Source organism: Psittacula echo, assembly GCF_963264785.1.
Source record: "Psittacula echo genome assembly, chromosome: 2".
Classification (NCBI taxonomy): Eukaryota; Metazoa; Chordata; class Aves; order Psittaciformes; family Psittacidae; genus Psittacula; species Psittacula echo.
Genome location: NC_137737.1, coordinates 50,929,513 through 50,946,391, shown reverse-complemented (window position 1 = coordinate 50,946,391; position 16,879 = coordinate 50,929,513). Strand labels below are relative to the sequence as shown.

Genomic DNA, 16,879 nt, shown 5'->3' with positions numbered 1-16,879 from the left:
GTGCACATTCCCTGGCTGTGCTCTAACTGCACACAACCCTCAGACCTGAGCACACACTCTCCCCCTAGATGCTTTGCTTTCCATTGGAGGAAAACCAAAGCTCAGCAGTAAGCAGGCTGCTCTAATATATACTATGACCCATGGGCGCTACTACAGAAGACAGCTTTTGACAGATGTTTACTGAAAAAAGTTGTTTGTCAAATGTTTAAAATACCTGCATATGTTTATGGCATACATAAATTAGAACATACAGTACTGACCCTACCGAGATAGTTTCATTTTGCAGAGGTACAAGAAGAGAAGATAAAACCTGGAAAGATGTTTTTTTGGACATGAGCATACAGAGCTGCTTGTGTGTTCATACTGAAAAAAAGGTATCCCATTGGCCTAAATTATGGCAATCTGCTTGTTGATTGGATAAAAGGATGCAGTTTTGTTAATCTAGAAGGTTTACTTCAATTGTTAGAATTTTTTTAACTAGTAATTAATTCAGTGCAACTTCAAGTATTTTAAAAGCTGCTTGCAAATAGAGAAGATATGAACAAGAGCAAACTGTGATAAAATTGTGAGATTAAAGATAATGTTAATCTAGAAATTACATCAGTTATGTAATCAGTAAAAAATAATATCATATTATTTTAAGACTCTTTAAGAAAGAAAAATGCAAAGTAAATACAACATGATATTAAAGTTTCTTTAAAGCCTTCCTAAGATGAAATCTTTCAAGTGAATTGGCAATCTTGTTCTATCTTGTCAAGGTGATTATCAATATGAAAGGGGTAAGGAAATGCCAGCAGGAGTATTTTGAATATAGCATAACAACTTTGTAGCATATCAAAAACATATCAGCTTTGCTTTTTAATTTATTATGAAGCAAATCTGTGGCTTTTTGCTATAGTTTTAATGTCAAGCATGGTAAAAAAAAAGTGGTCAAACTGGGCTCTTTCTCATCTCTATCTAATCTTAGAATCTACAATAACCATCACTTTATCAAAATTTAGTATCTTTTAAACTCTGTGCCACACACTCTAGCCATCATCAAAGTAGTTTTAAAGATATAACCTGACAGCTCTTTACCAGTATGCAGCAACTTCAGAAAGTGACGGCAGGTAATTTTGTGCAATTCAGTCAAAAAGAAAAATTCACAGCGCACTAATAGCTATAATAGAAGCTTCTACAGTGTAACAAAGCCAAACCCCAGCATTTTACGGTTGTGAAAGCACTAAGGGATTTTAAATGTGCTAAAATACTTCTAATTAAATCTTTAGATAAATTACAGCCACCCTGCCCATGTCCAAATACTTTCCCAGGTAGTACTGATTCAGTCTAGACTCAACGATGGGAAGAACAGGCATAACAATATGCCATGGAAGAAGCAATGGCAGAGACTTGTCAACTGAAGACTGATCGACGCAGGCTGATTCATCCACATGGTACAATCTGATGAAAAGAGACTGCCTATCTTATCTCTGAGAATAGTTCAGGTCTCTAGTGTGGCATGACACCCAAGATAAAAATCTCTGCTCTTTAGCACTGCTGGAGCTATGATCCATCTGGATTCAGAGCTAGAATGGTCTGAGGGTCCCTATCTTATTGCTGGTTGAATCATGCAGACATGTCTCCTGCCTCAGCTGAATAACCACCATCAATTTCTGGCAACACCTGCAGCTTTCATGTTTTCTCCAAGGCTGCAATCAGAAACTTTTTTATGAGCAGAGATTTGGAATAGCTTAAGATGGTCGGACTGTAAATCCACACTGAAAAGAACACTTTAAGCAGGAAGATTAACTTGGATCAATACACATTATCATGGAGCCATTTTCACATCCTATCATGTCAGTTAAATGCCATTTTTTCTGGATGGAAAAGAGCACAGAAAGTCTTGCACTCCTTCAACTTTCATGACTTCTTTGGAACTTTTCCACAGAAAACATATGGAAGTCAGCAAACTGTTGCTGTTGCCCCAAAACACTGTAAAAAAAAAAAGCCAAAAAAACCCCCAAAGCACTGTATTTATTCAGGAGAACGAATACATATCGCCAAACTACTGTAATTCTCTCTTAAACAGCAAAGTATTGCAAAAAGAGCCAAAAAGAGAGAAAATCCTGCTGAAGTATAATGCAAGAACTGATGGGCTCAGTTAAATTACCATGTACTTCCAAAGAATCTTCACTCTAAATCCAGCTCTGACATTTACTTAATGTGTTACCTGTCATTTTCCCATTTCTAAAGGAGAAACAGTACTTACTCAGTGCTCTCATAGGGAAAATAAATGTTTTCAGGGCACTTTAAAAATTAAAATAGCTTTCTATGTTTGCTAAGCTACCCAGCTGGATTGTGGGCACACTGATTAAGGGTATTTTTGTTGCTGTGGACTGTGAATATAATCTCAGTTTCAGTTTTGTTTCATTGGTTGCTTAATAAAGTGTGTGAAAGCATTGCTTGATTTCAAGATGAGAAAGGTGTCTGCTTACAGGAAAGAGCAGATTCTAGGCATATAAACACTGGCTGCTCTTTTTGTTTGTTTGTTTTTCTCTTTCTCTTTTTACCCTAAGCCTAGCAGAGATTGAGAAACCAGTTTGCAAGCTTATCCACTGAAGCCTAAAGGGGCTCATTCAGTACAGCTGAGTATCTGATAAACAGATCATCTAGCCATGATTATAGACTGCTGGTATTAGTGTTGGATGGACATGATACCAACTTGTCTAAGCACAAGCCAAACTTCATTCTTTTGAATGGCTACAGATGCCACCCTTGTACAGAAAGTACATTCCAGCACTGAAAAGCACTCTGGATGTTGAATTTTATGGGATGGCAAAGCTGCAGCAGCAGTGCTATGTGACATAGTTGTGTATTTTTGTAACATACATGCAACTTACAGGGAGATAAACAGCATCTGACATGACAACAGGTTATGAAATCAGCCCATAGGTGTAGCTACAACTTTCTAGTACACATATATTGTGTATTATGTTCACCTGTCATCTGTAGCTTTCAAACCACTGTGCAAAGGATACTGAGAAAAGTTTCAAGAACTTCAAATGCAATCATCTGAATTAAAGTGTACATACATGGTACTACAGCCTGTGAGCGATTCTTCTGGATATTTTCCTCCTGCTCTGCAACAGTGGTGGCATTTGGTTCAGCCTGATAAGCACACAGAGCTTCCCACTCTTTCTCCAGACGATTCTTGTTTTTCAGATGATCTTCCATGTAGGACTGGAATTAAAAGAACACTGTATTAAGTATTGACTTAGCTAAGCTCAAAGATGAACTAAAAGTATGTATCTCAGGATGGAAAGCACAGGAATCTTGAGCTTTGGGGGCAAAACAGTCTTATATGGCTAACTCACTCCAGAGAGTTAACTTGAAGCTTATTTGTGCTATCCAAAATGAGAATGCTGACATGTACCAATGCTAACAGAGAACAAATGCATGAAACCCCCAGCTACTGAGCTTGAGGAGAAAACTATTTCTTTTTTAGTACTTAGAAAAAGTAAGCCTAAATGTCTCTTTCATCAGGCAATGAAAAAGAAATAAAAGCCCATTGATAAAAATTACTACAACAGCAGCTCACGTCGAACCAAAGGACTTTAAAACAAAACCTCAAACGTATATGCCGGTCACAATGGATGCAGAATTAAAAAATTGCCAGGCTGACGTTTCACGGCTCAAGCACCGGGTCATTGGGCACTCATCCTGCACATGGGCTGGCACAGAGATGGCCTTGAACTGAGAAGATGGTGTTAATTAATATTAATATATGTTGCTAAAGACTGTACCTGGCATTCAGTAAAGTCAACAGAAGCATCACCAAAGAAAAATGAATTGGCTGTGGCAAGAATGATGGCCTGTCGGAATATATTGGTTCAGGTTTTAAGTTTTTGCAGATCTCCCAAACCTAGGGATGCACTACAGCAGTGGATCAGGAACTGGGTTCCAAAGTTTGCCAAAAGTGAGATGAAAACCTGTTCCTTTAGCCCTGAAAATCACCCAAGTAGAAGACTGGAAGACAGCAGAAAGGAGGAATGGTGGGCAAACCCAGAAATCTTCCCTTTGCTTTAACATCAAAATGTTACTGTAAGCTTACTTATACAGCCAAATTACCTTATACAGCCTGTCATCTTTCCAGGGTAGGGGAACCTCAATCCATCCCACTCCTATCAGTCTGATGCCAGTGCCAGCAAGAGATGCCCAGAGCCTGGAGGGGGATTGCAGGACAGTAGGAGAGCACCTAAAGAGCAGGACAGTAGGGGAGCACCTAAAGAGCAGCACAATGGAATTCCAGCTCCTCCAGCCAGTAAGTCAGCTTCATTGTGGGCCCAAATCAAATGCCTCTATGCAAACACGATGCAGAGCATGGGGAATAAGCAATAAGAGTTAGAGACATATGCATGCCTGCAGGGCTATGATCTTACTGGGACCACCTGAGACATGGCGGGATGGCTCCTATGACTGGAGCGCTGGAATGGAAGGGTACATACTCTTTAGGATGTTTAGGCAAGGGAGACAAGGAGGGGGTATTGCCCATTATGTCAATGACCAGCTGGAGTGCACGAGTTCTGCCTGAGGATGGATGATGAGCAGAATGAGAGCTTATTTATGGGTCAGGATTGACAGGAGGGTAGGGATAGGTGACATTACAGCAGGGGTCTGCTACAGGCTGGCTGAGCAAGGTAGATGGAAGTTAACACCCTTAAACTGATTAAAAAAGGGACAGTTTAGGGGCCAGGCTCAGAGTCTGGGTGGGGGTCGGGAGCAAGGCTGTGAGTGGCTCTGGCCCAAACATCAGTCACAGCAGCTCCTGATGGAGGACTCACTAATACAGCCCAATCTGCAGCAAAAAAGCTTGTGTAGAAAAAGCTCATGGAAAGGGTTCACTGAAAAGTACAAAAAGCAGTTTAATTGCTTAGAAAACCTTTTCCTCAGACAATCTCTGTTACGCTGAATTCTTCCCAAGCTTGCTTTAAAGAAGAAAGGCTCTCATGCCCTCTCAGCAGGTTTAACAGAAGGTGCAAAAAGCTTGCAGCTTGTCTTCCGCCAAATGGGAGTTCTGCTAAAGCTGTCACTCCACCATGCTTCTCACCCGACCAGCGAAGCAGGATACTGCTCTCTCTTGCAGCTTGAATGCTACAAAAGAGCCCCTGACACACAGCTTTGTTTTGTGCAGGGTTTGTTGGGTGTGTGTCTTTACAAGAGATTTGTAAATCAATCTTGTTACTGAAAAGCAATTCAAGAAGTGACGCTTCCAGAAAGGATATCTTTAAGGACATAGAAATATATTGTTTTAAAAGAAAGGTTTCTAAAGGAGGTAAAACATAGTGCTGGCCCAGATACAATCAAAACACGTACTGTGCGATTGCTTCTTTTCTATAATGAAGGAAAAAGCATCACCGTGGACAGAGCTGTGACCTGATAGATAGGGAACTGTGAGAGTTACATAGCCCCATCGTGCATCAGGGGAGCTAGCGTGTTCCAAGCCTTAACCCACAAGTTAACAGGATGAAACCACCCTCTGGTAGTTTACTTGTCTTTGCCAAAAGGCTGTTGCTACTGGGGAAAGGAGGGAGGCTAAAGATCCCATTCTTTTATCCTGTTAAATCTGTGCCTGGATATGTACCCTGAACATCATAAAAAGAAAAAAAAGATAATCCCTCCTGTGCAGACTAGTTGGAATGTCAGAATTTTTATGAGGCAACAGGAAAAAAAGTGCAACATCTTACAATACGACTGAGCCAAGACTCCTGGCTTCAGAGAAGCTCTTTAGCATGCAGCAGGCAGAGATCAGGCAGTCAAGGACCAGCCTGTAGCATCTTCCCATTTTAAATCACAGTTTTAAAATCTGATTCATTTTGACATGCCCATCACAATGGCCCATAGACTTCAGGGACATTTTACGCAGATACACTGCCAACACTGAATGTCTCTAAAATACCGAGATCCATGAAGCTGTAGGCAAATGGCCATAAACATCTGATTCCTAAGGAACGGTTGTATGCAGTAAGAAGCTTCCTGTTGGCTCCAACTTGTCTATTTGATGATTTCAAGGATTGTATTTTAAAAAGAAATTTTATTTTCTTTTTAAATTGTTAAATGTGACATGGTTAAGGTAATTTGATTGCTTTTAGAGCACATGAAATTGTAAATAACTTCTCTCTCTAAGGAGATACTCTTTAGTTTTACCTTACTTTTTCAGGGAATCCTGAGTGTAAAGAGAAATGAATGTTCAAATGAAAACACACTGAAATCTTTACTTCAACCAGACAACAACTTCTGGGTAGTTTCAACACCTGTATCGCATGGATCAGATTCACGGAGCACTTCCTGACAGATCTTGAAAAGGTGTTTGACTATTTGAACAGATCCATGGATGGCTCTGCACAATATGAACATCTGCTTTACACTTGCTTAAAAAAGCTACCAAGAAAGAAGCTTGCTTTAAAACATTCAGGAGTCAAACAATTCCCTCAGAGTTAAGTAATGTTTCATTTACAGACCTTCAGAGCCCCTATACTCATCCCCATTTTGCTAAACAGAAGCTTAGTGATTTTGAAACACTCTCTTGGGAGCTGCTGGATGTACATTAAATTGAGTGGAACTTCTGATATTTTAGAGATTTTGTATGTCTACTCAAATCCACTCCTTAATTAGGATGTTTTCATAAGACATTCTGCAGCATTTGCCTGGTACAAAAGAAATTCATTACCAACATGTCAAACAAGCACATGATTTTTCTTGTCCCAGAGCAGCAGGTAAAATAAATAGAAGTTGTCACCACTGTTATCGTGATGTTTCTCAAAACCTGCTGAAAAAAGTAGAGGTCTGGTCTCACCAATATGTCCACATCAAGACAAGTCCCTTAACATGCTATTATTCAAACAAACGCTGTCTGCTTGCAGAGATCTCTTGATGTACCTTAAATTTCATTGTCATGTTTTTCCTTCTATAGGGTCTACCTGCAAGGACAATTGGTAACCCAGTTCATACTTTCCCTTGCATACGCAGATAAGATAATCTTGCTAACAAACATGTTATGAAGATAAGAAGGATGCATCAACATTACATGGAGAGGCGGGATGTGTTACAAAATCTATTATTATTGTGTGAGACATGCCTGTTGTAAGGGAAAAGATGGGCTTTCAGCCAGAGGATGAAAAGCTGTCCCAGAGACAATGAATCTCTGGCCAAGAGAACCAATGCCAGTGGCAAATATCAAGACAAATTCAGTGTGCCTGACACAAGTACAAGGACAGAGCACAGCAGCCCAGCTCAGCTTTGGTAAAACTTCGTGAGTACTTAGTTGATGTTATAATACGGCGTCAAACCAGTTTGGTTTTCTTTATTTTTTTTTTTTTAATAAATATAACAATTATACTCCTCTTATTATCTGGTCAATCACCAAATCATAGACTTGTAGAATTGTTTCGGTTGGAAAAGACTCTCAAGATCAGCAAGTCCAACGATTAACCTAGCACTGCCAAGTCCACAGCTCCTAAACACCACATTTACTCTTTAAAACTCACATTTACACATTACATCTTCTAAATACCTCCAGGGATGATGACTTCACCACTGCCCTGGGCAGCCTGTTCCATTGCTTGACTACCCTTTCAATGAAGAAATTTTTCCTCATATCCAGTCTAAATGTCCCCTGGCACAATTTGAGGCCATTTCCTCTTGTCCTATCACTTGTTACTTGGGAGAAGAGACCAAATACCTTTTTCAAAGATAGTATCACTTGTATCTGCCAAGATACTTGTTTTAAAAACACCTATTTTGTTAGCTGATGTTCAGCTTTTACAAAAAGCAATTATTTTTGACAACATACTTCCTATATGGTACTTCATTAGACACTCTTTTTACCACTGAGCATGTCTCTTCTACTGAAAAGATCACCAACTCTAAAATTGACAGATCTCAACAGGTCTAATCGAATCTCAAATGTCAGTTGAAGGGGACATTATCTTAATCCTTGTGAACAGAGACCTCTCAAATCCACACCTTTCACCTGTGACAGCCACTGCTTTCAAACTACTGCGAGTTATGTCACACAGAGGGCCAGACAGTGCTGTGATGCTTCAGTGGATTCCTCAGAAGGAATTTGAAGAGGAGAGAATTTGCCTTAGCTATTATAGAGTAAATTGTGCACTATATGACCATACTTGAAAGAATTTGTTATTCTCTTCAACTGACTTAAGTAAAAGGGTGTTTTTGCCTTTGTTTCTTCCTAACTTGTAGACTGTATTTTTCTGGCACAGGCCACACCAGCGTTTTTGCTATTCTGCTTAAATTTCTTTATGTTCTTCTGCGCATATTGCATTAACTATATGTAAAAGGAATACTTTTCTGGAAAAAGACAATTTACTTTCAACACAGCACATGATTTTCTCCTTCATTTTTCTGGCTTAATACCTCATTAGTGGCTTCATGTTAAATATCTCTGTTCCCACTCATATTACTCGCAGTGTTGTACAATTCAGAGACAAAAGAAGCCTATCTGGTTATCCATTTCCAGGCCCTCAAATCATGCCTTGTTTCTTGGACCTCACTAAGAAACTTTCTAACATTTAGGTGTCCTGTATCTAAAGTAGAAGCCTAAAACAAAGTTCATTACTGTATCTTGGTATACAAACTGTTCTGACTATACACTGTATTTCTGGAAATACTCCACTATTTTCAAAAATGAACAGTAATCCTCATTTGAGATGGCTTTTACATAGGAACGTCTACAGTACTGCTTTTCTATTGCAAACTTAACTTGCTACCAATTATCACCAATCCATTTATTTCAACCTAAGTCTGCTTACACTGAATACTGCTGTTCTGTATAATTTCCACTTGCATATATTTAAGATCTTCATGTATATAATTCATGATCTTCACAAATCATGAAATAATGGATCTATGCAAACTGTAGAAATCTCTTCTTGTGACTCTTCAAATATAATTTAACTTTATTTGTTGTATGGGTTTTCAGGTCTAAAGTTTTCAAACTTTCGAATTACTCTTCTGTCATCAATTCTGTGCAGAACTTTACACTGTGATACCATTTGTAAAAGTTGTTATCACTTCCACCCACTTCCAGCTAATTATTAAAAAAGTTCAATATAACTAGATCTAACAGCAATTCCTGTACTCTGACACTCCCATACGTACTTTTTGATCGTTACTTTTTGTGTATCATCCTTTAGCCACATTTCAATCCATGCAACTGTCTTCTAAAAAAATGATATTAATTTTTCAATTAACTATTCACAAGACAGTTTCAAGGCTTTATTAAAATCTAGATAAATGGCATCTGTTGTTTTCACTTCATCTACTGGTTTTGAAGTTTTGCTTAAATAAAAAGCAATCAAGTTTGTCGAGGCAAGACTTATTCTTTGTATAATTATGCACATTCTTACTCATTGTGCAATATCCAATGGAAAGGATGGAGGAGATTAGCAAATGCACAAAGGAAAGACTCCAGCCTTCTCCATCCTCTTAAATGAGACCCTCACACTTATCTCCCTTTTATGCCCTTGAAAAATCTCTTGCTAGATAATCAGCAATTTCTTTCTTAATATGTGCTTCATTATTTTCCAGGGCTGGAGTCCGGACTCGGGGAATAGCAATAGAAAGGTTCATTTGTCTTCTTCTCCTTCCTTCTCTGCACTCCTCTTTTATAAAATTATGATTACTTTATTCTTCTATTTTGGTGCACCAACACTTGTCCAGATCTGCTCAAATAAAGCTCCCTGAGGTATGTCACTATTATGATCCTGACCATATTCAGACCATGCAGAGCACCATAATGTTTTTCCACATTTTCTAATAATTTCTCATATCTCTTAAAACCTTGTCATAGTAATATTAAAGTTACTTTAGGCTCTTGTTGATAGACAAGGTCAGTCTTCTCTCTGAGCTGCCATGGTGTTCTTGCAGAGACCAAAGGCTGGCAGCCGAGCACACTTGCTTCCATGAAGTATACTCTCAGTGGTGCCTCACATAGAAGAAAACATGGGAGCAGAGCCAAACTATGCCCATATCTTTTCTACCTTTCTTCCTTAACAAAGCAGATCTTAAATAAAAGCGGGATGTGCTATCACAACCAATTTAAGTCTGTGATCAACTAACATGTTAAGAAAATCAGTTTTTTCCAATAGTTACAGTTCTATTGAAGCACCATAGATGTTTCTGATGCTCTGATCCAACCAACCTGCAATAATGCAGTTATCAAGACCAGCTCCATCTCTGAAATGTCACTGCATACCTGTCATGAAAAGCATTAGCTTTAGTTGTAACATGGCAAATCAAGTTTTCAAAATTAACGGTAGAGAAATGTAACTTTATTGGGCCAGTTACATTGAATGTATATATACACACATATAAAAATAAAAATCCTGTTGTGGCAACTCATTGTCAGTATCTCACAGAGCTTGTATCTGGAAGAAATCTCAGTAATTAACATCTGGCTATAAAGTCTCACATACTTCCAATCCTGGGGAGTGTTCTGCATCCGGTGCTCTCAATGGCAACACTCCTGACTTTACTGTAGCCAATTCAGGCTGAAGGCTCCTTTCTCTTTTCTAACTTGTCCTGTGCCATCCTGGATGTCCTGGTATTACCGGTGAGAACTAAGTAACCACAGATGAAAAAATCTAGGAAAGCAAAACCTGCAAATTTGCATTTGGCCTTGATAAAAAATACACTGAGAAATTCTTTTTGCTCCTCAGTTTTTGCAGCCATATTACTACCATAATGTGTTTTTATCTAATATTTCTCATATTTCTCAGTACCTGAATACACCACTGAAAAGAATAGTTTTGAACCCTTTTCATTTAAGCATTTATTTACTTGAGCAAATAAGAAAACTACTATGAAGCTTTGCTAGTAATTTGGCATAAACCCCTACTACTATCATACACAATATGGTAGGTGATGAAGGAAAACTGAAAACAAAACAGAGGGAGACAATTCTCTGTCATAGCAACCATTCAGTCTGGTTAAGAATAATATCCCTAGATTGTTTCTAATAGGTTGTATTATTTGGAAATAAATTAAGTTCCGTGGTGATGTCAGCCAACAATAAAAAAATGTCATTCCATAGTTTCAATTTTATATTTTTAGATGCAAAGGGTAGATGTAAAGATTACTCTAAACAACTAAGCATGTACATAGAGATCAATTGTGCTTTAAGCATGCCATCTAAAATAATTTTAAATGATTGCCCTTGGGTTTCTAGAGAAGTATCGTCTTTGCATGAGCAGTGCATGGCATTACCTACCAGAATGGGCTATCATGCAACTTTTGCAAGAATGACTGTAATTCACAAGTACATTAAATGGCAACCTACATTCTGTTTACCTAAATTAATATACCCTTGATGTAGCGTATATCACTGCTTCCCCCTCTTTTAATGCTCTGATAATAGAGTTTTGTAACTTGTAAAAGGATTACTTCAATCCAATCAGCAGGTGCTGGGATCAGTGTGTGTCAGACAAATACTTGCTAATCCCTTTTCTTGCAGCTCCCAGCTGCCAAAGGTGCTCAATGAAATCTCAATGAAATGGCTGGATACAACCTGGTGTGGACTAATGAAGCTTTTCAGCTCTGGAGGAAATCTTGGAACATACATGTTACGCTAAATATTGCTTGAATCAGAATGATATAGGCAGGTATGTTTTTAAAAGGAAACATAGTTGAGAAATTAAACATAAAAAAAAGAGAATGCTTAATTATGAAATATTTACTCTATCTTGCTCTCTAAATATAGCAGAAGATAACGAATCCCACTCCACAAAGAATCCCTTCTCAAGGATTATCAGCTACTTAATGGTGTCTTCTAGGTCTTAAAATACAACCACCCTCATCTCCTCCTTCTTACCCCCTCTCTTGAAATCTAAATTATGCCTATGCAGTTTCACCCCTGCAATTACTTTGCCTGAAATAAACCTCAACAAAAAGGAGAATATGATTACCATAAAATGAATATCATTTGCTCCCTTACAATCTTTCTACAGCTTCTTCTGTCCAGCTGTCTGAAAGTACTCACATTACTTCTGCAGGGGAGGAAAGCATCGTTGCCATTCCACAGATGCAAAATAAAAGGGCAGAAACATTGAAGTGAATTTCACAGGGTCACAGAATATGCCCCTAAATCACTGATTTTGCATAGAAATTCAGAACTCAGTCTTCTTGACTGTTGTTTTTTCCTTTTCCCATGATCATGTTTATAAACAAGACCAAAGGTCACGTAACCTTCATGAATCCGTATCTGGTAACATTTTTGTAATCACAGCATACCAAATGTTCTGACTTTAATGACATCAGAACAGGTTTCATTTTGGGGGTTTTGTTTAGAAGCACAGGGTTTAAGTGGCTGATGAGTAAAGGAATTTAATTTATGCACGTTAGAGTCTGCTTATACAAAGACATGCCAAACTAAATAATAAAGATTTAAAAGATGAATTAGCCAAAATCAGTTTCCAGGCTTTCTGTAGGTCTTATGGTAGATTTCACAGTCAAAAATTTAAAATAATAAATAGCCTTTAAATAAAGGAAGAATGATACTTCAAAAAAGGTAGGGCTAAACCTCTTAGTCAAATACTGCTATTTCACAGCATGGGATGTGTTATGACATTTCTTAAAAACTAAAATAAATCCAAACAAAAAACCCCCAAACCTCCCCATTAAAGAAAACTCTGCAGTATAGGAACTGATGCCAAGGATATTGTCAGTTTGATTCATCAACTGAGACATTTTGGGAAGTGCTTCTGGTAGCTTTGTTAAAAAGTAAAAGCTCAAGCTACTGAATAAAAAGTAGCAGAAAAACTGCATAAAATAGACAAATCAAGTCCTCTGTGATAAACATTGACACCCAATTCCATTCCTAGAGGAAACTGCCATTTTCTTTTTACACTTTAAACCGATTTTTGAGATGATCCTGTCTTCTCACATTATTTTTTTACTAATGGTTTCAGCATCATATCACAATCCAAGATATTTCTGTGATTCATTTATATGCATGCTAATTATGTCCTATGTCTGAAACTAAAACTTTAGAAGTATATTACTACACAGTAATTACCTGGCTGAAAACACAAAACCAAATTCCCTGCCTTCTTCCTCTCCAATCCCTGCTAACTCAATTAAGCATCTGAATTTGGGTTTCCAGTTGCGTACTGTATTTGCAAATTTAGATTTTAATGAATTAAAGTCTGTGTTTCTTTTCAGAGCACTTGTACAGTCATCTTCATTTACTATATATAAAGATTGCTAGGAGATAAATATAGAATTCTGAAAACATCATGTTTAAAAATAATCTTCTCTTCAAGCATGGTCAAGTACTTCAGAGACAATAAGACTAGGAAAAGCCAGGCAACCATGACCAAGTACATCAAAGTGATAGTGCACATGATTTGATTTATAGATAGCCTGGCAATTTATGCCTCTGCTAGATAGTGGCCATCTTGAGAGTAGAAAGAAAAGTATTATTTCTAAAGACATAACATCCTTAGAGCAAAGGGATAGGCAGTAATACTCTTACTACTCTTCTTAAATATGCAAATAAAAGTGAACAGGTGCTTCTCCAGGAGTAAATTATAACTCATAAAGGAAAATCCCTCTGCTTTTCAGTGGTCGGAGGGGGAATACCAAAATTGCTAGTGAGAGTTTGTACACAAACACACAGAAGTTTGCGTGAAAATTCAGAATATGCAATATGAAATCCAAGGAGTCTTGCAATCCACGCTATACCCACAGCCTAGCAGCAGATACATGCATAAGTGCACGAATGGTCACCTGGGAAAAAAAGCAATAAAAGAACAGATGGATAATTAGCCTTTTCCTTAGAAAACTCTCTTAACAGTCAGAGACTGGAAACTTCAAGCAACACCAACATCTTCAATGGTCAAATCCTCACATTCAAGGCCATTTTGGGAACACACCCCTGACCTGGGAAGTTCCATGTTTCCACACTGCAAATTGCAGAGAAGCAACCCAACTGACAGTGAGGGCACAAAGCAGGGAAGAAACTCTCTTTCCACAAAAGCACTTTCAGGACTTAATGGAGACGACTGTGGGAGAAGACATTACTGACTTCTGCCCTATCCCTTCCAAGTCACACTCACAGCCACATCAAACCAACATGCAACAGGAGACCCAGCAATGCTGGCTGTGAGAAAGGTGCAGGCGGCATCCATCCAGCTTCTATGTCTAGAAGAAGGCTCCCATTTTTAGGCAACCTTTTATCTCTGCTCCATAGGATTTTCAGCTGATGTTGGCCTAGCTTAGTGGTACTCAAATTCTCAAATATTTTTCTCATGAAAGCATTCAAAAGGGATTGTGAAGTGGTGGTACAAAAGCTTTAGAAATGCATAAGCTGAAGACATTCTACCTGCTCCTGGGACTCTTGGGTTTCCATGGGAGCCAGTAAGGGGTAACACTTTAAAGAAGTTTGAGGAACACTGGTCTAATCCATAGACGAGAATATTTGAAGTGTCAGAGGGCAAAATAAGAACAAGGGAAAGACAGTGTGAAAGGGAACAGAAAAGCCATGAACAGACTGTAGAGGTCAACAAAGAAGCAAAATGATGAAAGATGACACTGTATTGCAAAGAAAGTAAGTCAGAAAAACAAAAAACAGAACATAGCAAATTAAGAAAATGCTATGGGAAGAAGCAAATTTTGGTCATAACCGATGACTGTCAACATTTCTTCATGTGTGGTTTCTTTTCCTTGCAACATTTCCCTTCACACGCTGAACAAAGGAGAAAACATTGAGAGAATGACAGTAAGGAGTTTTGAGGAGACAGTGCAAGTACAGCTTACTGCTGTACAGAAGTAAAAAGCAAAATAAAGAACCTAAAATTCAATGTATCTGTACATGTCTGAGATAGCTAAAGATTTAGCACATCAAGAATATATTCTGGAAAGAAACTGTTTCTAATCCAGAAGAGGCTAAAGAAAAATTAGTCAATGACATCGTTTTCCATCTTAAGGTAACTGCACGTCCTCAGTTTGGTTTTTACAAGCTTTTCCAATGTGTATTTAATATCTTTCAGCCAGCTCTCCAAATATGGAATCGTTTGCTCTTAGATAATGAGACCAAAACTAAACTCGCAAAATCAAATCTGATGAACTCAAGCGTAGAACTCCTTTATGCTTTTATGTATTAAAAAAGACTAATGGTGGACAAAAAAGGGCAAAAATATTACCCTTCGATATACTTTTTCTATTTAAGCCAATATGATCAGTGGTGAGAGGAAAGTACAGAGACATCAGGGAATGAAAGTCTAATACTGGCTGGCTCTGCTTCTGACCTTAAGGTTAGCCTTGGTCAAGACAGTTCCCTGTCTGTGCCTGAGCTTCTTGGACTAAAAAGACAGGATAGTAATATTGACCTTTAAAAAGGGCTTTGAACCTACTGATCAAAAGTGCTATGTAAGAGTTGGCCTATTATTATTTTGGTTACTGAAGTGAGTTGAAAGCCTCCCAATGACTTTAATCAAAATTCCTTATATCAGGCCCAAGAATCCTACCTGAAGGACAAGGTTTCTCACAACTCAGTTGTGAGGATACACATATAGTAAGTCAAAGCTTGGCGCATACACTCACATACTGCAGAGTTTTCTTGACTCCTGCAGAACTTTAAATGATACAAAAGTAATTCCTGGACTTCCAGAAGAAATAAAGTTATTAGGCACCATCAGTATATTTTCTACATTAATAGTAGTTAGAGACTATTATAATGCTTTCAGTCATACTGGTCTAGTGCAAACAAAGACACCAATAGGTGAAAGAAGGCAATGAGGAAAAAAGAAAGCACTTTTCACAGGCAGGTATCACAGATGCCCACTTGAGCAGCAGCCCCATATCCCTCCTGCTGTCAGCCAGCATTGCCCTGGGGATTTTATGTTGCTGCTTCTGTGTGGTTGCTGTAGTTAATCAAACCAACTTTTCTGAATGCCTTTCTACTAAAGCAGTAGATAAATATTGGTATCAGAAAAACTCCTGCATTTAGAAGAGCTTTGGTTTTGGATTTTGCATTAAATTCATCCTTGACAAATTCCACCTCTTAGCTACACCAGCCTACTGCATCAGCATGGCAACTGCCTCTTACTGGTGTGGTCTACATGGTTTGTTATGATTCTTACAGATTAACAAGAACCCTTGACGTCTTTGACCTAACACATAATTCTAATACATTCAAAACATGATTTTATAATGAAAGTGCTCCTTCAGGTATTGTTACTGCATGTTATTTAACAATTGCTATGCTTAAGCTATACCCTTTAAGCTATACCCCTTTGATTCTATCTGATGAATGTAGACTGTAGGACAAAGCCTACAGCACTTTCTGCTACAATACCACTCTATCTGCAAGACTGTTGCAAAGGAACATTTGAAGGACTACAGATAAAAGGTCAGTTCTGTAACCTGCAATTTTATGAGTGAACCCAATGAAGGTTCAACATGGTCCACACAGAGGTAAAGCCTGGAGTAATCTCATGGTAGAGCACATACGTGGGGTTTGCTGAGTCCATTTAGTGATGCAAATAGTGTCATAATCAAAGTATTTAAATTATCTCTATCTATTCTGGTGGTAAGATTTGTCACTGGCAAAGACGTGACATGTCTTACATTAGCTTTATTTTCTGTAATGGGACGCAGGCAAATTAACAGTGTTCTTTAACATACATCTCCAGTACTTATGTGGCTGAGACCACTGCTAATTAAATTTTGTAAATTATCACTGTTTTGCTTTTCACCATTTATGTCACTACATATTTGCAATTTTCTCATCCTGAGGAGTGAAAACAGCTTCGTCAGCTTCATTTGTACACTGTTGTAAGAGATGAAAATTGCAATATTGCAAGGAAAAGTTTTAAAATTTAAA

General features: G+C 38.1%; 1 protein-coding gene across 1 annotated transcript in view; it reads right to left on the bottom strand.

Moving 5' to 3' along the window:
- Positions 1 to 16,879, bottom strand: part of PTPRN2 (protein tyrosine phosphatase receptor type N2) — a gene marked incomplete at both ends in the record, with an annotated part of 676,226 nt that overhangs the window by 57,703 nt on the left and 601,644 nt on the right. The window contains one exon of the mRNA XM_080609627.1: positions 3,072 to 3,219. Coding sequence (XP_080465753.1) covers positions 3,072 to 3,219 — 148 coding nt within the window. The remainder of the gene's footprint in view (positions 1 to 3,071; positions 3,220 to 16,879) is intronic.